The 26,894-nt window shown below is 39.1% G+C and overlaps 1 protein-coding gene and 1 pseudogene across 3 annotated transcripts in view; one reads left to right on the top strand and one right to left on the bottom strand.

Moving 5' to 3' along the window:
- Abca6 (ATP binding cassette subfamily A member 6) overlaps positions 1-18,246 on the bottom strand; it is a 60,766-nt gene extending 42,520 nt beyond the window's left edge. The window contains exons 1-11 of one of the 3 annotated variants that reach the window (XM_076935538.1): positions 18,113-18,246; positions 16,826-16,932; positions 14,707-14,911; positions 13,599-13,757; positions 11,565-11,668; positions 10,496-10,722; positions 7,181-7,322; positions 5,146-5,331; positions 3,265-3,412; positions 1,637-1,805; positions 389-447 (exon numbers count right to left, since the gene is read on the bottom strand). In XM_076935538.1, the coding sequence (XP_076791653.1) occupies positions 389-447; positions 1,637-1,805; positions 3,265-3,412; positions 5,146-5,331; positions 7,181-7,322; positions 10,496-10,722; positions 11,565-11,668; positions 13,599-13,757; positions 14,707-14,911; positions 16,826-16,915 (1,489 nt within the window). In that variant the 5' untranslated portion in view covers positions 16,916-16,932; positions 18,113-18,246. Of the gene's footprint in view, positions 1-388; positions 448-1,636; positions 1,806-3,264; positions 3,413-5,145; positions 5,332-7,180; positions 7,323-10,495; positions 10,723-11,488; positions 11,669-13,598; positions 13,758-14,706; positions 14,912-16,825; positions 16,933-17,998 lie in introns of those variants that run through there. The other 2 variants (XM_034507292.2, XM_076935539.1) reach the window with 2 other exon arrangements.
- Positions 18,247-24,631: 6,385 nt separating this feature from the next.
- LOC117709852 (PRAME family member 12 pseudogene) lies at positions 24,632-26,081 on the top strand (annotated as a pseudogene).
- Positions 26,082-26,894: the final 813 nt, after the last annotated feature.

The following is a 26,894-nucleotide window of genomic DNA, read 5'->3' as shown; positions in this document are numbered from 1 at the left end:
GAACAATGTAAATTCCATGACTATCTAAAAATTTTATCAGATTCTAGCATTCTTTCCTGACAGTACAAATATAAAAAATGTGTTTATGGTAGCCATAGTAAAAAGCAAAACAATGCTATTATTTTTCACAGTTTGACCATATTTTTTTTCTAAATTAGTAAATCCATGAAATATCTGGAAGGGTTTTACAATAAATTCTGAATTATTATTGGTGTCCAGATGGTACAGTTAGGTCATTTGTATTCTTGCTTCCTCTTTTGATTTTTGTCTTTTGGTTTTGGTTTTTGGTTTTGTCTTGTCAATCTATTTGCATTTTCTTGCTGAATGTGTCCCAGGTTTGGGTATTCATAATTAAGTCAGATAAACGGAATGAAATATCTTTCTTTACCTTTCAAGGCCTCCACTTTCCCAGACTTTCCTTTATATTCTTTTTTAATATTTCTTATTCTGAAACAATAAAGAGGTACTTCATTAGCTAATACTCACAAGTTTAAAAAAAGCACAGACAGATATAATGGCAGACGTAAACAACGTCTTATAGTTATTAACATATGATATAACCTGACTGTTCAGAGGCACAGTAATTAATTTCAATTAAGCATTTCCTCTGAAATAGAAAATGAATGAGACTCCCTAGACTTCGGTCACTTTGACTGTGACATTTGGCTTTAGCCTCACATTCACACTTACATGGCAAATACAACAGTGTGATTATTGGACGAGTAAGAAGAAACAAAAGAGATTAACTCTTATCAGAAGTTTTATTTAAGCCTTTGGCTGTTGGGGGGGGGGGAAGGCACGATATAATGCCCTTTGGCCTTGTGTCCTTTGTAGCTGCCCTTTAATATTTTATTTTAATAAAGAAACTGCCGTGCAGACAGAACTGGTGTTTTCTGATTTCAGAGCTGAAAATAATCATTCGCATCTGGGGCAGACATTCTGTTGTTCTTCTGAAAATGAACTTCTGGCCCTACGATCATGTGACATTCTTTTCGTGTGCCTTGTATACATCCAATTTCTGTGTCTTAAAAGGACATTTGGCCAGGCATGGAAGCACATGCCTGCAATTCCTAGCACTTGGGTGGTGGAGGGAAGAGGAACAGAAGGTCAAGGTCATCTTTCACTATTAAATATTATATGAGGCTAAACTGTGCTGCACGGAGACCCTGTCGCAAAAAGGAAAGCAAAACAATGGCAAAAGTTTTAACACAGACACAAAAGATAGAAGCCGGCAGTCACACAAGATACCACAAGGGTAGAACATACAGATCACAACCTTCCTGACACTGCGACTCTTTAACACAGTTCCTCATTTTGTGGCTCCACAACCATAACATTATTTGTATTGCTATTCTATAACTGTAACTTTGCCGCTGTTGTGAATTGTGATATAAACAGCCGTGTTGCCAACTGAGGAGCCGTGACCCAACAATTGAGAATCACCGATAGACCCAACATCCAAGGGAATTTCCCTTTCGAGAAGCATTTAAGAAAAGCTACTGGTTACGACGGGAGACCGCGAATGGTTCAGACTGATGCTGATAAAGACAGATGCCTTCCACAGACTCACAGATAACCGGCGGTTAACAGTTCTTTAGCCTTTACTCAGTATTAGCACAGCCAGGAATGTGTTTACCTGATGGCTTCTTTCCCTTGGTATTCTGGATGTACTGGCTCAAAATATTCATCCGAGGGAAGCTCGGGGTCTAGGTCTCTCTCAATGACCTTGTTTCTCGTAGTCACTTTTCGAAAACAAGATGTTGAATTCAAGAAAAAAAGTGGAGCATACCTGTGCTCGGCTCCGTCTAGCAAGTAAGAGCAATAAAGTATACAATCAATATAATGAATAATGAAGCCTCACTAAGATAAGAGGAAATACTTTGAACTTTCAAACATGATGCAATTTTTCTTTCAAGTTTCCTATTATTCATAAGAAAACTAATAATGAAAATCTAAAGTGACATGGCCAAAAATTAATATAATAGAACTTTCAACAGAATATAAATTGAATAATTGAAATATGTAATCTAAAAGATATCTATGAATAGGTGAAATCAAGTATTTTTTAGAAACACAATTATTAATATTGCACATAAAACAGTTATAGACATGCTTAGAAACTTAAATAGGTTGACTGTGCCAATATACTTAAACATAATACTGAAATCAACAAATTCATATATAGTTATATGAGTGAAAAATAACACATGCAGAAATTTCTTTTTTTTCAAGATGAATATGACAATATTGTAAAGATTTTATTGATACAAAAGAAGTTAAATACTATTTGTTATTAAGGATATAAACATACAAATAAATAGCAATATAGAAGACAACAGTAACTTTTATCAAAGTGAGGGGAGCTATGAATGAAGTCACACATAGACATGATCATTCTGATCCCAGTACATGTGGAAGAAATTTGGGCTTATGTGGGTTTGTTTTTGTTTTTTTTTTTTTTTTTTTTTTTTTTTGGTTATTGGCAAGAGAAAGAAATTTAACTTTATAATCTCTATATATATAATTATAAACAAGATGGGAAAAAGGCTGGGAATAATGACTAACAAAACTTTATTAGAACATGTTTCTACAGTGTAGTGGCCCAGTAATAAACAAGCCATAACAGGAACTAATTATTGCTTATTCTTGAAGTTTTCTTCTGAAATGCTTTTTTTTTTTTTTTATTTTATGTATATGAGTACACTGTCGCAGTCTTCAGACACACCAGAAGAGGATTTCTGACTCCATTACAGATGGTCGTGAGCCACCATGTGGTTGCAGGGACTTGAACTCAGGACCTCTGGAAGAGCACCCCCCTGAAATGCTCTTTAATTTTTGACAGTTTCTTCCTTGCATATTATTCATGTCATCAGATTCCTCTCCTCAAATACTTTGTCTTGCTGCCTGCCTTCCTGCTACCCTCGTCTTCTTCCCAAGAGTCTCCTCCTACTCTATGCCTTTGTTTATTTTTTCTGGTTGTTTAGATAAAAATTCATACTATCACTCTTTCAAAACACTTGGAAGGACACTTAAAAAGTAATGAAGCTTAATTAATATAAAACTATATTTCAAAATTGACTTAAATAATTATGCTGTTTCAAAATTAGAATAATTTTACATATATTATTTACTGCGAAGTATAACTAATTCAGACTGAGAGTGGGCATTTAGTTTCGCTTCTAAGGCTATTTTTAACACAATCCTAAGAAAAACTTTCCTATGTAATCAATAACTGAAAAATCAGAGAAAAATCCAGTTACTTACAGAGCAAGATTTTGTCAAAATACAGGGCCAAAACCAAGTAGAGAAGACCATCAAAAGCCAATATGGAAAATACTGCTATCATTACATATGATTCTCCTGAGGGGTCAGGGAATACGACACCATTCAAATTATAATCCAGGAAGATAATCTAAGGTTCAAACAAAAATAATGATAAATTCCTAAACTCATAAATAAGTTGGCACAGAACCAGTAATTAAATTTGCAAGTTAACTTTTTAATGAAATATTTTAATAAAGGTATTACCAAATAATATACAATATATGTGAGTAAAGCTAACAGAAATGCAAATCTGAGTCAACATTTGAAAATAAATCAATATGATTCTGGATAAAATACAATAAAGCGGGGAGAGGGGATGCAATCTAGTAGATACGGAGAAAGCTCGTGAGAGAGTTGGGTATCCATTCACAGTACAGGAGATTTCTTCACAAACTGAGAAGCTGAAATGTCTACTGGAAAGGCATGTTTGATAGCAAAATGCTAAAAGTTTCCCTTTGCTTGCATTTCTAGTCAGCCTTATAGCAAAGGTCCAGAGCGTACAGTACATCGGGGGGGGGGGTGGCTCACAGGTGTCTGCAACCCCATTTCCAGAGTATCTGACACCCTCTTCTGGTCCTGAATGTATGTGTGTGCACCTAATACACACACATACGTTAAGCACACATATAAGTATATAAGACAAAAAAAAAATTTTTAAAAAAACTTGCTCTTAAATCTCCTTTTATCAAAGGAATCAATAAGAAAACAGAAAAGCTAGCAATGACTGAAGAAAATCTGGTGCACAGCAAATATAAGAACTTCTTATAAGGTAATAAGGAAAATATAGAAAACTTAATAGAAATGCAAAAGATCTGAATAGAAAATTCGCAAAACACAAAAGATGCTACGTGAAAAGGCATCCAGTTTTATCTAACATGCAGGAAACACAAACTAATGTTTATAATACGTCACATCTTCGGCAGAATAGTAATACTTGAAAATTTAACAATAACAAGTGTTAGTGAAGACTGAGAAAAACTATAATATTCTAGCATCATTTTTATAACAGTCAGATGATGTAACCATTTTAGAAAAGCATTTAATGACAGCCGTGAGTATTAAGATTTATATACACTAGTCTGTTATCCAACTCCTACAAATACACCAAGCTGAACTGCTGTACAGAAACACATGAAAGAATTTTTCTAATCGCTTTATCAAAAAAACTCAAAGTCTGGAATCATACTCTCATTTATCAAAAAGAAAATAATGTAGGCATACAATAAGATGATATATAATACTCAATTGTAGCTATATGTGAGACAATGTGTAAGAGTAAGACTACTGGGCAGAAAGGTTAAATTATGTGTGTGTGTGTGTGTGTGTGTGTGTGTGTGTGTATTAAATTATCACATCAATTTAAAAATGGATAAGACAAATATTTGTATTTCAAAACCTAAACTTGCAGATCAAAAACAGCAAAGGAGTAATTTTCATAAAATGGTTACCAATTGAAGAATGACATATTTAGACATGCTTCAGAATGAACACAATATTCTACATCTTAATAAGATCCCAAGTACACTGATAGACTTTATAAAGTTTGTTGTAGTAGGTACTTAAATCTTCAAAGATTTCCATAATCAAGTCATAGTTTACTCAACAATATAATTTAAACAAATTTACACAGAATTTTTAATAAACTAGAGAATTTTATTTTAACTCTTTTTACATAATGGCAATCCTTTACAATGTAGCAAATTTATCTGTGTTGTGAGAAATTTACAACAGTAAAAGCTCTTAGTTAAGACCAAATTGGATTCGAAGGAGTTGTCGTGAATTATTTCTTTTTGAAGCATCCATAATAACCTAGGTGTTTACCTTAGCCATCCCAGACGTGAAGGCAAAGGGGCTGAATGCGCTCAGAACCCATTCCAGAGACGAGGGGAGTTCTTTGTGCAGTACAGTGAGCCCCACACACCCCCAAAAGAGGGTAAAGAGAAATACAATTAGGTTGGTGAAGACAGCCTTCTGTAGCAGAACAGCCATCAGGAAAGTTACAGCTATCTGAAGAGAGAAGGCATTGGCTGTTACTGGCAATTGCTTTTGAGAACCATCAGCAAAACCAAGCTCATTATTTGTACAAGATATTATCAATGGGAAAGCAAGAGGAGTGTCTTATCCAGTCATCGTGAAGAGTCTTCCTCCAGCAGCAGATGGGAACAGATGCAGTGACCCACAGCCAGACATTATTTGGAGAGTCTAATTTGGAAGCCCCCGGCAAATCTCACCCCCAGAGCTCAGGGAATCCCACAGTAAAGGTGACAGAAAGATCATAAGAGCCTGAGGACATGGGGAGGGCAAGGCCATCTGAAACAACTAAGCAATCAGTATCACAGATTGGATCGACACGCACACGGACCTACATGGGTCTGCACCAGGCTCACTGTGTATATATTACAGCTTGTAGCTTGGTATTTATTCTATGGGACTTCTGGCTGTGAGGATGAGTGGGCCTCTGACTCTTGTGCCTACTCTTGGGACTCTTCTCCTCCTGCTGGGTTGCTGTGTCCAACTTCAATATGACAGTTCTTGCTTCATCTTATTATATTTTAATTTTTGTCATGTTCAGTTCCTAACTCTGAGAAACCTGTTCTTGTCTAATGAGAGACAGGAAGAAAGCAGATCTGCAAGGGGAGGTGAGGAGAAACTTGGAGTAGAGGGAGGGGAACTGTAATCCGGATATATTGTATAAGAAAAGGATCTTTTTTCAATAAGTGAAACAATGGGAAAAATAACTTAAGATATGATGTGAGTCTTTTACGTCCCTTACTTATGTCAAATTCATGTTAGAGATATACACGGCAATTAGAATAGCACCTCTGTGACATTTAATGTTTCACAATGGCCTTTTCCAATGATAAGAGTTACTTTAATGACTATAATCAAACCTGTCTATAGACTGGCTGTATACTGTTGTACTGGCTGCATTTGTGTGTTCACTTGACACAAACTGGAGTTATCACAGAGAAAGGAGCCTCCCTTGAGGAAATGCCTCCATGAGATCCAGCTGTAAGGCATTTTCTCAATTAGTGATCAAGGCAGGAGGACCCATTGTGGGTGGAGCCATCTCTGGGCTGGTGGTCCTGGGTTCTACAAGAAGGCAAGCTGAGCAAGCCAGGGGAAGCAAGCCAGAAGGCAGCACCCCTCCATGGCTTCTGCATTAGCTCCTGCCTCCAGGATCCTGCCCTGTTTGAGTTCCTGTCCTGACTTCCTTTGATGATAAACAGCAATACAGAAGTGTAAGCTGAATAAACCCTTTCCTCCCCAACTTGCTTCTTGGTCTGGATGTTTACTGCAGAAAGAGAAACCCTGACTAAGACAGCTGTTCTCCATCTCTTCCACGCTCTCTTTCTTTTTTCTTTCTTTAACTCTGAGTATTAATGTACTATTTTCACTTAGATCTCCTGACAATGCTGGCAAAATTTAACACTTATCTCTGTGAGACCAGTGTTTCCGGTCACCATGATCAAATAAATAGCAAACTTGAGCAGTGGTAGTAGTAGCTTAGCAAGCTGGATTTTTACTTGTTTTGTATAATTAAAAGTTTCAGAATTAAAATTTTGAAATATCTCGATTGAAAGATTTTTGTAAAAATAATTGATGCACCGTTTCATTCTGCAATACACAAGACTTCTGCAAAAAAATGGAGAGGCCTAATTTACTTGGGTTTACATTCATTTCTTATAGCTATTTGCATTTTCTCAAGCAAACACATGTGTGTGTGTACACAGACACACACACACACACACACCGAACATGACAAAGTGTCTTCCTAACATTCTGGAGAATTAATGCTTGCTATACATAGCTAAGATCTAGTGTGTAAATGGTGGTAATAAATGCACACACTTACCAAAGATAATCCATATAAGAAAAACAGTGTAAAGATGACCAGGAAACCAGTCATCACTATAATCTGGTTAGACTTTATGATAATTGCAATGAATATGGACATGATAAAGATGAAGCCAACATAGATTAGGCCCCAGGACAGCCTAAACAAAGACAAAAGTCGTTTAAGTTAGTTAGCCTTTTAAATAAATACCTTCAAATCTACCAGAGCATCTAAGTACAATACTATTACTCTTGTATGTGGTTTATTAACTATGATATTGATAACGGCAGAAGTATACTGTGTGTGCTCCTCTTCACAATTCTCCATCTTCTCTTCCTAAGGTAATCACTTTGACAAACGTCCTGCCTATGAACTCCATGCATTCTGTTTTCCATTACCACACAGTAGTGGAAGGTACCAAATATTAGTATGGCACCAGCCAATGGAAAGAATGTCACAACCAGTTAAGAGACTATGAACCAAAATATGGCCTTACTGGTCCCTGGGGGCCAGACATCCATATGTATTTATTGCACAAATACTATCAGCATTGTATAAACCATATGTTGCATGCTGTGGGTATTATACATAACGCCTTTATCAATCAACATTATCTATTATAAATGGAGCTTATGACATTTTGTTATGTTAATATATTCTAGTGTTCTTCTGAAATTAGATAATCGTTTCCTATTTTCCTTTCCATTATAATGATGAAAAGAATCTTATTACATTTGTTTTTATGTAAGATGTAGGAGAATATGTCTAAAGTGAAATTACTGAATTAAAGTTTGTGTCATCAGTCTTATTAGATATTACCAAATGGCCCTAATTGTGAAGCTGGAAGGAGACATAAGAGCTGGCGGTCAGTCAGATGTCAATCAAAGGCCTCTCTGAGCGTGAAGAGCTTGAGGACCTCCACAGGCTACACTACCACACTTCTTCCCAGGAAACGGAAAACCCACAACACCACTGCTTCCATCACATGTTTCCTAACCCTGTTATTTACTTACCTGGATGGATGTAAGTTATAGCACACCTTTACATCTTTACGTGTGTGTGTATCATTTTGCTTTAGATGTGCTGGTGTTCACATTTTTTACAAGATATTAAAGAACAACATGTGTTAGATAAGACAAGACTGTAAGGGTGCGTGAGTCCAAACTTCTCATTTACAAGTAATAGAACCGTAGTCCCTCTCACTAGTTAATGGGTGTGTGAAATGTCACAAAATAAATCATTAACAAGGTGAAAATGGTAATGATAGGCATTTGTTCTGTTCCTCTGTTTAAAACCATGTAACTAACAAGAGTGCATCTCCTGCAGAATGCGGCAAAAGATGCATGTTTTACAATCCTACACCCTAGTAAAATATGTTTAGCTGGATTTACTACTTATTTAATTTTTAATCTTGTATCATTATAATTAACTGGGCTGTGTTAGAAACATCAACATTTTTCAAAGGTGTAACATATTTTGTAAATTTATTTCCTAAGAACAGAAGAGACTGCTTTAAGGTAGAACTGAAAACATGAAATAAATACACTAAAACAATTACTTAAAAAGAGAGCAAGCTATAGGGGTGGAGTTGGGGAGACGATGTTAATAAACTTATACAAAGTCTCCTTGCTTGGAAAAATACGTGCATCATATTATGGCATTAGTAGAAGTCATACTCATTCCCAAAAGATGTCTGATACTTGGGAAAGATGTTTCCAAAGCATCTTCTATCTTAGTTCAAAGGATGTGCATGTCAATGCGTGTTTCCAGATCTTAATTTATGCACATGCTAAGAATCATCATTCTTAAAACAAAACCAGCATCAGAATTCCATCGTCTCCTTGGTCTTCATGCCTGCCTGCTGGTGCTTCCCTAATTTAAGGTGACTCTGGCTGGGTATCTGCCTCCAAGGATTTGCCTTGAACTAAAGGAGACCCTTCTACAGAAGTTGCTCTCTCTCCCTCTCTCCTCCTAACAGACAGGAATGGCAGGACATACATCCACTCCTTTGTCATTCCCAATGCTCTGACACAAAAATTCTCACTTTTTAAAGACATGGGTTCCTCCTTTTCTATTTCCCAATCCACATACATTAAAATTAAGATTATCTTTGTTGGTAAATATATGCTACACAGAAACAAAGGTTTCTGGACCATAATTTTTACTTCAGGGAACATGTGAGTTGCTAAATTGGTCAATAAATAACGATTCATCCTGTCCATGAAGTTTTACCATTCCATACACATAGTTTTGGAGTTTGGAGAAGGAGTTTTCTTGTTCATACAGGTTTTAAGTGGTATTTGAGTTTTCATTAGCTTTGGTTCATCAAGAAGGGTCTCAGTGTCTCTATACATCTCACGAAGCTCAGAGACTCCCCATCTTCCTGTGTCTACCCATCCAATACTAAGATTACACGCCTGCATTGTCTGCCCAACCAAGTCTTTTCTTGATCTGAGTACTATACCAAGAATTATCCCTTAAGAATCAATATCAAACATGTCATGTTTCTTTTGAGCTAAAATAAACACATGATTTTTTTTCCTTTAAACCTGGCAATATACATTTTGTCAGTGATACCAAATTCTGTAGTTTGCTTCTGAGGAGTTTAGACCTTACATCATTTGCATTTCTACCAACTAAACTCTCACTATTTTCATAGGTCTTTATTTCTATGAAAAGTACTCCCCTTTTTTATGTCACAAATGCATAAATAGTTGTGTCCAGGTATACATACAAACATATGCATGTATTTCAAAATTACTTTGAAATGTGTCTGTGGGGTAGGGCAAGGTACAAATATTAACGTATAATTTAAGTCCTGTTAAGTCCTCCCTACCCACCAGCCTATATGTTATGTCCTTATCATATTGCATCACTTAATAGACATGCTTCAAAACATTCCTGGTTGGCCACGCCTATAAACATCACATTCCTTTACAAGGTTGTTTTCTTCCCAGGAAGAAGTATGGAGAAGGCAGCTCATAACTAGGAGAAGATCAAGCAGAAATGCCATCAAGTCTCCAGCCCTGAGGCCCAGTCCTGGCATCCATTGTCTCCCCAACACTGGGCAACTAACTGCCTTATTTTCGTCTGCCTTTACTTTCCTCATCTACAACCTTGATGATGGCGCCTCGATTGTAGTAGAGGTTGCAAAGGAAAAAGCCAGCCTTGAAATCATGCTCCGTGAGTTCCATCTATCGCCCATGGGAGATTTAACAAAGATTAAATCTAATGGTGAGAGCAAACAGCAAGTAGCCCACACGTCAAATTCAAACAGTGGCATTGTGAAACAATAACACTTCTGCTATTTTGCGACCTCAATCTCGGACTCACCAGAATGCAGAGTCTTGCAGCCCCATGACTTTCATGAGCTCCTTATTGTGTTTTCTCTCTTTAGTGACATTGCGTGATGCAAAATAGACAAATGAGGAGAAGTAAAGCAAGCAGAACAAGATAAAAATTTCATACTGAAAAATGTCTTTGGTAATAAAAGGTAATGTCTTCATACTGATGGCGTTAACAGACATTAACTCCTTCATCACGGAGTGGTTCGTGGTGACCTAGAGAAAGACAAAAGCAAACAGAAATTGAAGGATACAATTTGACAGAGCTGGAATAAGCACTGGCGGTTACACTTATGCCAGTTTCCTAGTTGGAATGCTGCAGTAGTCCAGTAACAGGAAATGTTTAATATTAGAGGGAACTGAGTGTGTTGGCTTGCAGGTTTCTATGAAGCAGTGCAGAACTAGGCAAGGGGGAGGAGGAATGGGATGAGGAATTGTGGGAGGGAGGACCACCAAGAAGGGAGAAGGACAACGAGTGGAATGTAAAAAAAATAATAATAATAATAATAATAAAAAGAAAAAGAAATTGTAAATCAGGGGGGTTTTGTCTAAAAATTCTCTGCCATAAAATCAGAAGTTTACATAATTGCTAGTCTGAGTGCACCCGTCTGCAATGCGTGCGGAAACTTCATCCTCAGCACGATATTAAAGTGAGGATGCTTAGGGAAGTAAGTCATGGAGCCTCACCCTCCCTCATGGATACATGAGTGACTCATCAAACGCTTGCACACTGTGTCCTAATGTGCAATTTGCCCTTTTGCTCCTCTGCCAAATGAGAACACAGTGTTCTTCTTCTCTTTGGCCTTTCGTCCCTTTTGCCGTGTAAAAACTGCCAGGCTGTGACAGCCATGGGGCATGAGCCTGTTGAGGGGCCTAACCATACACTCACCAGACTTGAGAGCTATGAAAAGTAACTATGTTCTTTATGAACTGCCCAACCTTGGTGTATAGTTACTGTGGGGCAAACAACCTGGGACATCACCTTTCATTAAAATGTTGATGCCTCTGAAGTTAATCATGGTAACCACCGGAACTTTCCAATCCAACCGAGCACTTACTTCTATAATTGCAGCATTAATGGCAGTTTGTAAGGCCACAAACCCTCCTTTCCAGTATTTGGTCAGTCTACAGTAAACGTAAGTATACGCATCCCAGCAATGAGCTGTAAGCACAAGGAAAAGTGTAACCATCATTAGGGGATAAAGCCAGATTGGGAACAAGGAACAAAACCGTGAGAGAAAATGATGGGGAGGAGACTCCACTAGTCAGAACCTCATACAGGAGATAGGCACGGTGGGGCACACCTGTAATCCAAGTACTCGGGAAGCAGAAGAATAAGGCTTCTGGGCTAGCCTAGGGTATGTTGTGACCCTATCTCAAGCAAAGCAAGCAAGCAAACTAATAAAGTCATTCTGAGATGTGGCAGACATGTTAAGACGACGGGTAGATAGTCTAGAAGAAGCAGCTACTCTGACACACACCATGAGACTAGAGATAGAACAACAGAAGCTCGCTGAGACCGGAAAAACAAGGCTTTGGGGTTTCTATATCAAACACACACACACACACACACACACACACACACACCAATCCCCAATTCCGTACCTAGAAGCCTAAAGTGGGATACGTGCATAAGAAAAAATTTTGTCCCAAAATAACCCGGAATTAATAATCATAATAAAATGCACACCTCCGGGTGCGAAGTGGAGATGTTAATGCGATGCAGTATTTGAAGACTCCTGGCAAGCTGCTGCATGGACACGTGATGACTAAGACAAAGGGATATAGCCCTTTCTTGGGGAGAAACAGAAAATGGGGAGGAGCACCACCTGTATCCTGCAAGTCTCGGGAACTATCTTCCCACTAGTTCCATGTAGCTTCTCTTGCGTTGAGAATACAGCTTAGACTCTGCATTCGAGTGTCTCTGGGTAGTCCTTTTGCTGACAATTTTATTTATAAAGACTGCTTGTCCCTTTATGCGATTCTTCTTACAAAAATGGCTCCATCCCAGAGGGGACTTCCCCACCACCAAAAATATCTAAAGGAGTTTTATGGTCTCTACCATCTTATCTCGTTTGTGTATCTTTTTTATTCTTCCACCTCTGAGAACAATCCGGACAAACAGGCCCCATGGTTTTCGTTCACTGCATTCTGCAAGAACCCGATAAAGAATATGTAGTCTGCACACGGCACGTGAATTGTATTAGTCTGCACACGGCATGTGAATTGTATTAGTCTTCACACAGCACATGAATAGTTTTAGTCTGCACATGGCACGTGAATAGTATTAGTCTGCACACGGCACGTGAATTGTATTAAAGCACTGATTCTACAGATTTCACCAATTTTATGTCCTCCGAGTCTTTTAACCAATAAGCCTTCTTCCTTTTCCCGCCTCTGCTGTCTTCTAAGCAGCCATCTGGTTTCACTACATTCGCCCTGGACTTCCTGCAACTCAAATTCTCTGGGCTGAATCAGGAGTGCTCTCTTTTAACCTTGGACAACTTCCCACAAGCTTGCCTTAATTAAAGTACTTCAATGGCTATTCGTGGCCTGGTTTACAAGATACCGAAAAGGACCTAACCCTTCTGTGGCTGCAAAATCATTGTCCCCTCACGTGTCGGGGCTTTTCATGCTTTTCCTCCAGCGTTTGATAAGACGCGTTCATGTACCTTTATTCTACTAGGACGCGGTGTCTCCAGCTCCTCACCCTTGCTGTTCCTTTGGTCTTAATTTAAAACCTACTTTCCTAATCCAAAAGTCCATTAAGAATCCTGGGTCTGAGTTACAAGGGCAAGTCCCTTCTCTGGCCCTCATGCAATGTTTGCCTCTTCTATTCAACTGCAACCTCACCTGACACTGGGATCTAACCATCATTCCCTTACTCATCATTGTGAGTGCAAAAGATATATGCCAAATTATCCTGTAGTGCTGTAAAATCCATCTCTAAAATGAATACAAATGCGGTAATAAAATATTAGTCTCTTCTCTCCCAGGAAATGAAAGGTATCTCTTGTCCACCCAATCCTACCCATTCCTTCTTTTCAGAAACATAAAGACAGTCACAGTAGGATTGTATATTAAAAAGTCACCTGATAAGTCCTCTTTCAAAAATGGGTTTCCATACATTTGGTGTATTTTTAACTTGTAAGAGAATGTGTCATTAAATATAACTCCAATAGCATGTGGCATATTCTCCAGAAACACTTCATCCAACTCTTTTTTACTTGGTACCCCAATGATTTTTGTTCCTGCGAAGTAGAAGATGAAAATAAGTGCACCGGGTTAAGTGGCATCCCACCTCAACAGAATGTAATATGAGACTGAACCATCATTTGGTAGACCTTTCCACATAAACTAAGCAAACTAAAAGGCAACCTAGAAAATATTACTTTACTGTTTCAAAGAGTCCAGTTGTGCATGAGAATTGTGTGCTTTAATAAGACAAGTTATGGATGAGTGAGTGGAATCATGCCTCTTAAGTATAAGAGTAATCAATCACTGTTGTTAATTGATCCCTGATGATTAAAAAATTCAGCCTGAAGCAAAAGCAGTTTACATGACTTAGGTCTTATACAGAAACAAAGGCAACAAACAGACTCTACAACAACCAGAGATTTCAATAGTTAAGAATTGAATATTAAAGAATAAATAGTTAGACTCTACCCAGGTTGCTCATAAATGAAATATGTGTTTTCTTTGTCTTCATTATAAAATGAGCCCAATTTAAAATCACAACCTTTAAAGGCTTTGCATTCTATTCTATATATAGGAAAGTCTCCCCTTCGGATTATACATAATTAGTGCTCATACTTATGAACTTATTGTTAAATAGCCATGATCTAATTACTTAGATTTCAGCAAGCTATAAATATTGATCATTGCATATTCGTGCTAAAAGCATACAGATTCCCAGGTGCTACATTTCTCCTAGTTGCTGTCTTGAAAATTTGTAAGTTTTCTTGCTTTTTTATGCTCCAATACAAACATAGGCTTCCATGAATTGAACCCCTATTAAGCTGAAATATATTAAGATCTTGTTGTGAAAGAAAAATAAAAACCTTAGGTAGATTATATGTTATCTTTGATACTTGAGTTTATCAGAAGGATGTTTAACTGGAACTTTAACATAATATGTACATATATTTTTAAACAATATAAACCAATGAGACTAATTATTTTTTCTCAATGGCATATTACCTTTCATAGTTGTAGCAAATGTTGTTTTATTCATTATCTGTTGGGTTATGTTAGAGATCGGTGTATATACAACCATTATATAAGATCCATTAAATTCATCTATACTTCCAAGATTCTGAGGAGGGACTTCAGGGACACGATCATTTTCTTTGAAATAGGAAAGCAGACCCATATACAGTCCTATAATAATTGGAATGCTCCATTCCTATAAAACAGTTTTTTGAAAGAGAAAATAATGAGCCTAGATTTCTTTCTCTTCAAATCGGTCAGCACTAAAGAACCTTAAAGACAAGTTCAATTTTTCTCATTGCCATTCATTCTTCAGGGAAAAGAAAACTCAGTGAAGGACACATTCTGAGTTAGTAGTCGCCCGGATCACTCCCTGATCTAAAGTTCTGCCTTAAGTCACGAGCAATTTCAGAAGTCATCTGGAAACTTAATGAGATACTTAACAGTGTGAAAATCTCAGTCGCCTGGAAAGCTAATTCTAGACGTAAGATACAAATGTTCCAGATAGAATTCAAGCTGGCAAATCGCAATGTTCCTTGGTAGCTGTCATATTTTTATGAGGAGCAAAAGGAAATGCAGGCTGAAGATAGTGGTGCCTGACTTTAATCCCAGCACTAGGGAGACATAGTCAGGTGAATCACTTGTGGGTTTGAGCCCAGTCTGGTCTACAGAGCAAGTCCAGGACAGCCAGGGCTCTGTTATATAGTGAAACCCTGTCACCCTGTCTCAAATGGAGAGAGAGAGAGAGAGAGAGAGAGAGAGAGAGAGAGAGAGAGAGAGAGTCAGAATAAGAAGAAGAAGAAGAAGAAGAAGAAGAAGAAGAAGAAGAAGAAGAAGAAGAAGAAGAAGAAGAAGAAGAAGAAGAAGAAGACAGGAAAAAAGAAAGAGAGAGAGAGAGAGAGAGAGAGAGAGAGAGAGAGAGAGAGAGAGAGAAAGAGAGAAGGAAGAGAAAGGATAAAGCTAAAGGAAATTAGTAGAAATTCTCTCCAGTGGATCAAGAATAGCAATAATTTCTTCCTTCTTGATATGAAGCTAGAACACACTTCTTTAAGGCCCGAGAACACCTCTCTCTAGTCTGACAAACATACAGGCAAAATATGAAACAATCAGTAACCACAAAGCACTCTCAAAACAATGTAGAAAGGGAAGATTCAGTTGAATTTTTACATTAATAAACGTTTCAGCTTAACAGTGCCAGACTTTATCTGAACAAATCATCTATGTCCTCATCTTGGAACTTACTTCCAAATGTTGACACTGTATGTTCATTTTTTTAAAGTGACCACTTTAAGTCAATATAGTCTAAATGATCTGAAACCTGTAGGTTTTGACTAGAGCATACTCTTGGATACAAGTAGGAGTAAAGGCTGAGTTCTTTTCTATGGAAAATGGGTAGACATAGTCCATGCCACCTCCAGGCCTGGTTTGTAGACCCTTGCCCAACCTACGATATTCTCTGTCTCATTCTTCTACCTTGTCTTATGAGTATTGCAACAGAGGTTACTGGGATCAGAGGAGATGGCAAATCCCTAGATGAGGAAACCTAGGTACCTGGGATGAATGGAAAGCATCTTAGTCCCACTCACTTGAGTCTCTTCTACACTGGCTTTACTAAAAATAGTAAGAACGGAACATCTGTCACACAGGAAGCCACTGAAAGTTGTACTATCTGACACTTCTCAAAGCATCCACTTAGCGCAAGCCAGCAATGCTATTCTTTTGTAATCCTTGGAAATAACCTTTACATAGAAAACCAGTAGTTTTTGATATAAAACAGTAATATTAAATTTTTCTCAATTTATACTTAACAACTTTGTATCATGTCTTGGTTTCCACTGTAGAATATGGGATGATTTAACCTTTGTTACAGTTTTACCATACAGTTGAATTTTTTTCTTTATCCATTTTTTTTAAAAATATATATAATACTTTTAGTCTTCATGATTCTGTGGTATTGGTCATAGACCATTATGAGTTTCTTAATTGAAGAAACATATATAGAAGTACCTACCTCAAAAGTAATAAGTATAGTCTGCTGATTAAACTGTAATATTTGAAATACTCAGGCAGGGAAAGAAGGCTGAGGAGAAGGTGGAATGTCTGCACGTACCAATAAGCTCTCTCTCTTCATCCGCCATTTCTTGAGCAGATTCTTGTGCAGAAGCGCTCGGGTCTGCTGGTGCACACTTAGCTCCTTCATACTCCCCTTACCTGCTCCTTAAGTGAACAAACAAGGCAACCAAAACAGAAGTGGAGTTGGAAAAACCTTGACTCTATTTCTGATTCAAATATTTACTACACTTAAGAACTGTAATGCAATGTTGTAAAATATTAATGCAGCAATTTATGACTAAATTTGACCTCAAATGCATTCACTTTAAGCTATGTGGAGGGACGGGTGACGGTGACGATGGGGCGTGGTTATCCTCACCCCTTCTACAATAAAACAGAACATTCCAATGGGGGGGGGGCACCATTAGGTTACAGAATACGTGTAATAATATTTTAGATCAGAATTCAATGATGTGAGTAATCTACTAGTTTCATCCCATTAACACTCATTTTGTTCCTTGCATTTTAGTAAAAACCAATCCCATAACTAATCAAATCGACAACAAAATTCTTACTGCTTAAACTCGCCTGAATGATAACTTCATCAGATACAATCCCAATGAAATATGTCCATAATACTTATGCTCAGATTTAAATATAATAAAATTTAACTGAATAACTCGTAGCAGAAGAGCTGAGCTTTAAAATAATAATCAAAACTCTAAATTACTTGATTCTAACACACCAGAAGAAGGATTCTCTCAATTTTGTGAATATAAATGACACTCAAAATGCAGAAAGCCAAGTTCAAAATAAGTTAGGAGGGAAGGAAGAAAGGAAAGGAAAGGAAAGGAAAGGAAAGGAAAGGAAAGGAAAGGAAAGGAAAGGAAAGGAAAGGAAAGGAAAGGAAAGAAATTGAGTGGAAACATAATTTTGCCCAGAAAATTTTCAAATAAACAAATTTTAAAACTGTTTTAATTTTAACAGTCTTTAAATTTAATCTTTCCTAAATTTACATGACAAAATGCAATACAATTCTTTCCTTGGCTAGAATGGAAGCAAACTAGAATCTACAGCTGTATTTACAAAATAAAATCCGGTTGGGAGAAGGAAAATAAAAATTAGCTCTTTAAAATACTTAAGTGTCTAGAACCATCTGAAAAATAGATCTTAGCAATATCCACCCATTTATTTGGCAGAGCACAAAAACACAGCACTGAGCTTTACTCACGCTCCCTGGAAACAGTCCCAGCCTTCTCCTTTTCCTAGTGCATCAGTTTGAGCGTTATCTTTGGTTCCGTAAACATTCTTTAACTAGGTGGCTGCTCTCTGCGGTTCTACTCACACTGGTTTCTGAAAGGGGATGTGGTCAATCCAGGCTGCACATGACGAATCTGTTTTGTTTTCTGTGTCCTCTCTCTTTGTAAGCTAGTTAGTCTCCTGGGAAAATACTGTTCTGTGATTGGTTGAAAATAAAACAAACCCTATGTCTGTTCATTCGGTCTTTCAACTCCAGGAAAAAATAAAGCAGAGAAGGGAAACTTGCTCAAGCCTTTCAGATACGATGAGATTACGATGGGAAAGAAGACAAAAAAAACTAGAATAAAAATATTAACTAAGAACTTGTATGAGAAATACTAATTCATGTTTTCTCACTATGCATAGCTAAACACAGACGTCAGTTTTCAACTTGGCAAACTCATGCTAACTGGGGAAATTAACTGAAGTTGGAAGTTTCTCTTCTTTTCCTATTTTTCCTTTAAAAGTAATGCAATGCATATTTCTATCTTGGAGAAATTCTTACAGTAGACAAATGAAGACTAATTTTCAAACACGTTTCTCCTACTCTGGTCACAGCAGTGTGGGATTTTATGAGTTAAGTAGATTAATAAAAACAGATTTGTGTGTGTGTGTGTGACTAAAACACATAAAAGGATTCAGATTTTTTTTTAATGCATTCATACTAGTCTACCTAAAATCCATTCTGTTCTCATTGCACAGTGTATCTGAAAGGCACTGAAAACTTTTCGACTTGCCACAGGAAATGTCAAAACAGAAAAGCAAAGTCCAGGAGTTGAGAAATCTCAAATATTTGTCATGGCTCTTTATCCACATGTGTTAATAATCCTAAATCAGAAAGATGTTCCAGAGTATAGGGGACAATTTTAAAACAGTAACAGTTACAGCCGTTATAATAGACTTGGCAATTAATTGTACTTTTAAAAGTAGATACAAGTGAAATGCCATGTCTTCTACATCGGAAACTGTCAAAACAAACAAGGTAACAAGGGTATTCTAAACACCTCAGGACTGTGGAGAACAATGTCACAAACACTTAAAAAATTCTTTCAATGACAGGAGGACCAGAGCCATTACAAGGTCCCCTTTAATTACTGGAGGTCAGGCCTTTGCAAGATTGGAATTGCCATGGCCCTTCTATACTTGGAGAATGGAGGAGATGTCTGGGGCAGCCTTGCTTATACACTAAAGACCTAAAATCAGTCATAGGCCTAAGTCAGCCTGCTAACACAAAGCCTTGGTCTCTGTGGAAAAACACTGAAACAGATAGCTATAAGGTCTTGTAAACAGGCAGCTTTGGTGGAAATTCACCAGCCTGGAAAAGAACTAATAGCCATAGACCTTGTGGATAGGTAACCTTGGTGGATAGTACCAACTTAGATAAGGACAAGTGAATCATAGGCAGAGTCATAGTGACCTGTCCCCTGAACCTTCACCCAGCCGATACTCTGTTCTGGAAGATATCTGTACTCCCCCTGAACACCTACGCTCCTGCGTCATCCCCTTCCCCACATCCTGCCTTTTTGTGTTTATAACCCCTGTGTGAAAAAGTAAAAAATCATGGTTTGATTTTAAAAAAATAAATAAATAAATTGTTTCAATCATATAACTAATCTTTTGAAGTAGCCTAGACTATACTTCAGTTTTCTATTCATTTTATTGCTATAGTTGTTTGACAGTCTTTATATTCTATTTTTAGTAGTTAATGATGTTTTAATAAAAAGCGAAAAGTTCTTTCTTAGAAATTTTATATTATGCATTTAATTGCTAGCCTTCTTTATTTCTTGATTGTTTGGTTTGCACGCATATATTACATCCCAACCCCAGTTTCCTCTGCCTCCACTCCTTCCAGTCCCTCCCCCACATCTACCCTCTCCCCAAGTTCTAGTCCTCCACTTCCCTTCAGAAAGGCACAGGCCTCGCAGGGATATCAACCAAACATGCCGTAAAAGTTACAGTAAGTCTAGGCGCATGCGTTCATGTCAAGGCTAGATGAGGCAGGCCAACAGGAGGAAAAGGGTCCCGAGAACAAGCAAGAGAATCGAAGGCAAACCTTTTTCACTCTACTTTTCTTAAAATGTTATTAAAACTCACAGCTTTCATAACAACAATTCCTTAAATAAATTTGCTGCTTTCTCGTTGTTTTATGCACATGCTCTATTGGCCTCTTATTTTTCTCATATTTGTTTGAGACAGAGTCTCTCACTGAACTTGGAGCTGGGCTGTTCTCTTTAATATGCTTAATCTATTGTGGTGACGCTATTTTTGTCTTTGAATGTAAAGATAATCCTGCCAATAGCGACCTAACATGATGAGGAAGGTGCAGCCTCCAGCTGGGACCTGGAAATACTGAGTAAACTATATTCCAAATTAGAAGTTGGGATATATAACTAAACTTAAAAATCAGGAGTAAAGGATACTGAAAAGTCATAAACAATCGGAAAAATAAGCAAAGAGTCAGGGCAAATCCACCTAGGTTCTAAAACCAACAAGAGAATTTAAAATGTAGCTGTGTGAGTAGCATTTCAGATCATTAAGTACATCTGGAATTTATTGGATTAAGATCTAGGCCTCTGGTGTCTTAGTGTGTCCGTGACCCAGACTTTATCACTAACAGGTAGACAATCTACAGTTCATTTTCCTACAAGAATCTAGATGTGTCTCGTGACTGTTCAGTGCTAAATACCGTCTAGGAAAAAAAAAATCTCACATCTACTCCAGGGAAGAGTATGAATATAAATTTTCTGTCCAATCACTGCAATATATAGAAAATAAAAACCCAGGGATGGAGAGGTGGCTTAGTGGGTGGAAGCATGTGCTCCGATCCCCACACCAACACAAAAGAGTTGGATGTGAGTGTGCGCATGCGTAGGAGCAGACTGCTATGTTGGGCAAAGACAGAGGGATTACTGGTGCGTACTGGCCACGAGCTCAGCAAATCCAATGAGAGACTCTGTCTCAAAGAAATAAGGCAGAGCATGATAAAGTGGACACCCGGTGCTTTTCTCTGGCCTCCTCTGGCATTCCATCCACACGTGTGTACACACAGGACGTTCGTGCACATACATACGCTTTTAGTTCTTTTTCTTTTCTTTTTTTGAGATGATAATATAGCGCGTCATTACCTCCTGCCCTTTTCTCCCTGCAAACATTTCCATCCCATCCACCCCTACTGGCTTGCTTTCAGATTCATGGCCTCTTGTTCATTAACTCGTGTTGCAACACAATTTTTTAAAACTAAGTAATACATTCCTCTCTCATACAATACATTCTGATCACAGTTTCCCCTCCCTCCGCTCATCCCAGCTCCCCCCCCCCATCCCAACTTCCCCTCCCCTCCCTCTCAGATCGACTTCCTCTATTTCCGTACTGAAAAAAGCCAGGCCTCCAAGAGACAACAACCAATCACCACAAAACGAAATGTAATAAAACAAGGCAAAAGCCCTCATATCCAGACTGGACAAGGCAACCCTATAGGAGGAGAAGAGTCCCAGGAGCAGACAAAGAGTTACCCCTCCCACTGTTAGGAGTCAGACATAAAAACACCAAGTTAACTGCCATAACGTTTATGCAGGGAACCTGGTACAAACCTTTAAAGGCCCTGTGCTTAAAAAGAAAAGAAAGACTTAAAGGCTGGGTGTATGCATGTGTGTTTCACTTGTCATATTTCAGGTGCAGTAGACAGGAGGAGATCTTCTTACTAACAGGGACACTATCATAGCAGTTAGTTTGTATACCCTGGAAGAAAAGTCAGTACTGTGATCTTGCACTATTTCTTTAAACATTTCCCTCTCAATATTTTCTCATTCATTAAAATGAGTAACAGAAATGTTGACATATGTATGAAACATGTCATATATATATATATATATATATATATATATATATATACATATACACATACATATATATATAATTGTTGTGGAGATTCAATTTATTAATAATGTCTAGAAAATTGTAAATACGCCCTCCCTGAAAAAAAAAAGATGGTTATTGCAGTGGTGGCACACGCCTTTAATCCCAGCACTCAGTGGGCAGAGGCAAGTGGATCTCTGAGTTTAAGGCCAGCCCAGTCTACAGAGTGAGTTCTAGGACAGACAGGACTACACAGAGAAGCCCTGCCGGGGGTGGGTGGGGGGAGAAGTTATACGTTCTGATTGTTCTTGTCCTCTTAGTATCATTAGCACTCCTGGAACCTTACAAAGAAGACTTAAGCAAGTCAATAGATTTAAATTACATTTCTCCTAGAAGAGAACTTCATAATCAAAAGTCTAACATAGAGGTAGAGAATGAGAGCGAGCAAGACAGACAGAGAGAGAGAGAGAGAGAGAGAGAGAGAGGATTACGACTAGTAAACAAAGACCTGAAGTTAACACTATAGAACTTATACTGCAATCTAAGAAACTACGTAAATTAGCTAAATTAGAAGAGAAAGAAAATAACCCATGAGAATGCATAAAATTTTAAAGTAACACTAATAACTGAGATTAGAAAGTAAATAGGTACACTTAGAGCAGATTACACACAGAGAGAGCTCTTCAGCAATTTTTCTTCCTTTTTTCTTATTAATCACTGTATTCATTTACATTTCAAATGATATCTCCCTTCCTGGTTACCCTCTGCAAACCCCATCCTATCCCCCCTTTCCCCTCTCCTCTTTGCCTCTATGAGGGTGCTCCTCCACCCACTCACCCACCCCACCTCACCCCTCTAGCATCCCCCTACACTGGGGCATCAAGCCTCCCTCCCCTCCCACTGATGTCAGATAAGGCCATCCTCTGCTACATATGTAGCTGGAGTCCTGGCTCCCTCCATGGATACTCTTAGGTTAGTGGTTTAGTCTCTGGGAGCTCTGGGTGGTCCAGTTAATTGATATTGGTCTTCATATGGGGTTGCAATCTCCTTCAGTACTTCCCCTAGCTCTTCCATTGGGATCCCTGGGCTCAGTCCAATGGTTGGGTGTGAGTATCTGCATCTGTATTGGTCAGGTGCTAGCAGAGCCTCTCAGGGAACAGCCATACCAGGCTCCTGTCAGCAAGTGCACTTCTTGGCATCAGCAATAGTGTGGGTTTGGTGTCTATAGATGGGATGGATCCCTAGGTGGGGCAGTCTCTGGATGGCCTTTCCTTCAGTCTCTGTTTTTTGTTTTGTCTCTGCCTTTTCTTTGAACAGAAACATTTCTGGGTTTTAAATTTTGAGATGCCTGGGTGGCCCATCCCTCAACTAGGGGGCGTGCCTATCTACTAGGGGTGGTCTCTACAGGTTGTATCTCCCCTTTGTTGGGTATTTCAGAAATTACACCCACCAAACCATGTTGTAGAACAGTAGACTCACTCCTTCTGTGTCAGTAACCATACCTCTCTTCCCTCTTTCTTTTTCTTTCTTCTCATTTTTTTTCTTTTTCAAGACAGGTTTTCTCTGTGTAAGCACCCTGGCTGTCCTAGATTTCACTCTGAAGACCAGGCTGGCCTTGAACTCACAGACATTTACCTGCCTCTGCCTCCCAAGTGCCTGCTGAGATTAAAATTGTGTGTCACCACTGCCTGGATTCTTTAGTCTTTTTTTTTCTCACTTCTCTGAGTGATGGTTTGAATGAGAATGATACCCCATAGGCTCGGATATTTGCCTGCTTGGTCCCCAGTTAGCAGAACTGTTGAAGATTAGGAGATGTGGCCTTGTTAGAGAAGATGTGTCACTGAGGGTGGGCTTTGAAGTTTCCAGGCCCAGTCTCAATCTCTCTCTGTCTGCAGATCAGGATGTAAAGCTCTCAGCTATTGCTCCAGCATCTGCCTGAATGCTCCCCCACCATGATGACAATGGACTAACCCTTGAAAACTGTAGGCAAGCCCCCAATTTAAAAGCTTTCTTTTATAATATTTGTCTTGGTCATCATGTCTCTTCACAGCAATAAAATAGTAACTAAGACAGATATTGGTACCAGGAACTGGGATATTACTATAATACAAATGACCATGCTGTTCATTGGGAAAATATGGAAGATGGGACTTTGGACTAGAAAAGCAATTGAACAGTATAAGTAGGACTTAAAAGGTCCTTAAAGTAGGAATATTGAAGACAGTAGTACTGAGAGCTAAGTGGACAGTAGTGGTCCGGCTCAAGAGGTTTCAGAGGGGCATGATATTGGAGACTGTTCTGGTGATATTTTGCCAAATAATTTGCCTTCTTTCTGTCCTTGTCCAAAATCTGTGCCAGGAGCTAAATTGAAGTTTTGGATCAAGTTCATTGCCAAAGGGGATTTTAAGCAGCCTGGTATCAATTATGCCTGGTATGATTATTAGTGATTAGACTATTGGGCAAATCTACAATGAAAAAAGAGCAGGCAGAGCAAAAAGAAACACAAAACGTGGATTCAGTAGAAGATCTCTGGCCTCTGGAGTTCAACACAGATACTTCATTGCAGCTTGCTGGCTTTCTGCATAAAACATAACCAGAAGACTCAGTTCCTGCCTTTGCTCACTGAAGAGTGGCATCCCTAGCTAGAGCATTCTGGTTACAGATTCTGGTGGAACTCTGTGGATCATCTATCACCTACAGATCTGTGAGGATGAGCTTGCAGGCCACACCCACACTCCTAGCAATGCAAAGTCTGCTGAGGGATGAGGACTTGGCCATCTCTGTTCTTCAGGACCTGCCCATGGAACTCTTCCCACCACTATTCAAAGATGCCTTCACCCACAAACAATATAACATCCTGAGGAAGATGGTATGAGTCTGGCCTTTTTCCCTGTCTCCCACTGGGTGGGATGATGATGATGATGATGATGATGATGATGATGATGATGATGATGAAGAAGAAGAAGAAGGCACTGTACCTGGATATCTTACAAACCGTACTGGATGAGATTGATATACTGCTTGACCAGAATATTCACCCCAGGAATTACAAACTGTGAGTTCTGTCTGGATTTGTGGGCTTTGCACAAGGACTTCTGGACAGTGTGAGCTGGAGATACAAGAGTATCTTGCGTTCCAGGGGTCAAGTGTAAGAGAAAACCACAAAAGAGAGGTCCAAAGATAGTGGCCAAGCCAAACTCATTGAAAGTGTTTATAGACCTGTTCCTCAAACCAAGAGCCTTGGATACGAGCCTGCCTTATGTCTTCCAATGGGTAAGAGAGAGAAAAGCTTTGCTGCAACTTGGCTATAAAAAGCTGGAGAGCAACACGGTAGGTATTCAGAACATCGTGAAGGTTCTGGAAGTGCTGGACTTGGACTGTGTGGAGGAAGTGAAAATGTGCTGCACCTGGAAGCTGTCCACTCTGGCCATCTTTGCTCCTTACCTAGGCCAAATGAACAATCTCCTCACATTCATTCACTCTCACATCCACGTGCCTGCCTCTATTACCCCTGAGGAGAAGAAGCAGTTGGTCAGCCAGATCACCTCTCAGTTTCTCAACCTGCAGTGCCTCCAGGACCTCTCCCTGGACTCCATTTGCTTCCTCAAAAGTCAAATGGATCAGCTGTTCAGGTGCCTGGAGGCTCCCTTGGAGAGCCTCTCTATCTGATTCCCAGCTGTCAGAATCAGACTTGAAGTCCCTGTCCCAGTGTCCAGGCATCCGACAGCTCAACACCTGAACCTGAGTGGTGTCATTCTGGCTAACATAGGTCCTGAGCCCCTTCGAGTCCTGCTGGACAGAGTTGCACCACCCTGAAGACCCTAGACTTGGAGAACTGTATGATTATGGACTCTCAGCTCAATGTCCTCTTGCCTGCCCTGAGCCAATGTGTTCAGCTCATCATGTTCAACTACATAAGGAATCCCCTCTCAGTGGCTGTTCTGGAGCGCCTGCTCTACCACACCTCCAGGCTGAGCTGCTTGAGCTTGGAGATGTGTTCTACACCTTGGGAGATTTATGGTGCCCAGGGTGCTTCCCATCATAGGAGGCTAGATGAGTTTTGAGAGGAGCTGAGCAAGACAATGATGCATCTAGAACACACCAGGATGGTCTGGTTCAACATCATGCCCTGTCTTCCTCGCGGCAACCAGGCCATATGAGTCAGAGCCCAAGCTTCATCAGACAGGCCTGGTCCCCTAACTGGGTACTTGTGTGGCAAGTGTTTCCTTCTAGCTCTTGGAAACAGAATTCTTTAGTATAGATGATTCCTGAAGAAAACACAGTGCATGTGATCTCAGGCTAGGGGTGGGGTGGGGGTGGGGATAGGGATAGGGGATGTTGAGCAGCAAAGGCAACCTCATAAATGCTGACCTAAGATGTTGACGTCCTCTGACAAGGAATCACATCCAAAGACCCTGTAGGTCTATGTAATCCAGCCAGAATAAAGACAGGCTCTGGATTACAGACAGCTGGAATACAGACACGCCCTTAACAAAGACCTTTAATCCCTAAGTTAAGGTTAGTTTGTAGAAGGAAGCAGTCATGTTTGAAAGTGACTTCTAATTGAGGGACATATGGGAAAAAAATAACAGCAAATCAGAGAAAGATCGACAGAATGAGTCAAGGAGAACAGTACAGGAAGGAGAGGCTACTTTATAGCATTTCAGGGAGAGAAAGGTGTGTGTGGCAGTTTTAGTGGGACAGTTTTACAAGACAGATGGCAGAAAGAACAAGCTAGACACAGGTGAAAACAGAATGAGCCAGAGAATTTAAAAGGAACCAGAAGCTTAGAACAGACTGCCAAAGTTAGTATGAGGCCAAGCAGAGCAATTCAGGCCAAGAGGAGCCAGATTGAATCAGTCAGCCTGGAAGATTAGATTATACGGAGGCTAGAAGCTTCCAGACCTAGGCCCAGGAAGAGTTAGAACAGAGAAAGAAGTACTCTGGGCTCAACCCAAGCGTGGCATTCACAC

This window comes from Arvicanthis niloticus, chromosome 6 (assembly GCF_011762505.2).
Source record: "Arvicanthis niloticus isolate mArvNil1 chromosome 6, mArvNil1.pat.X, whole genome shotgun sequence".
NCBI lineage: Eukaryota > Metazoa > Chordata > Mammalia > Rodentia > Muridae > Arvicanthis > Arvicanthis niloticus.
This window is presented reverse-complemented; position numbering and strand designations above follow the sequence as displayed.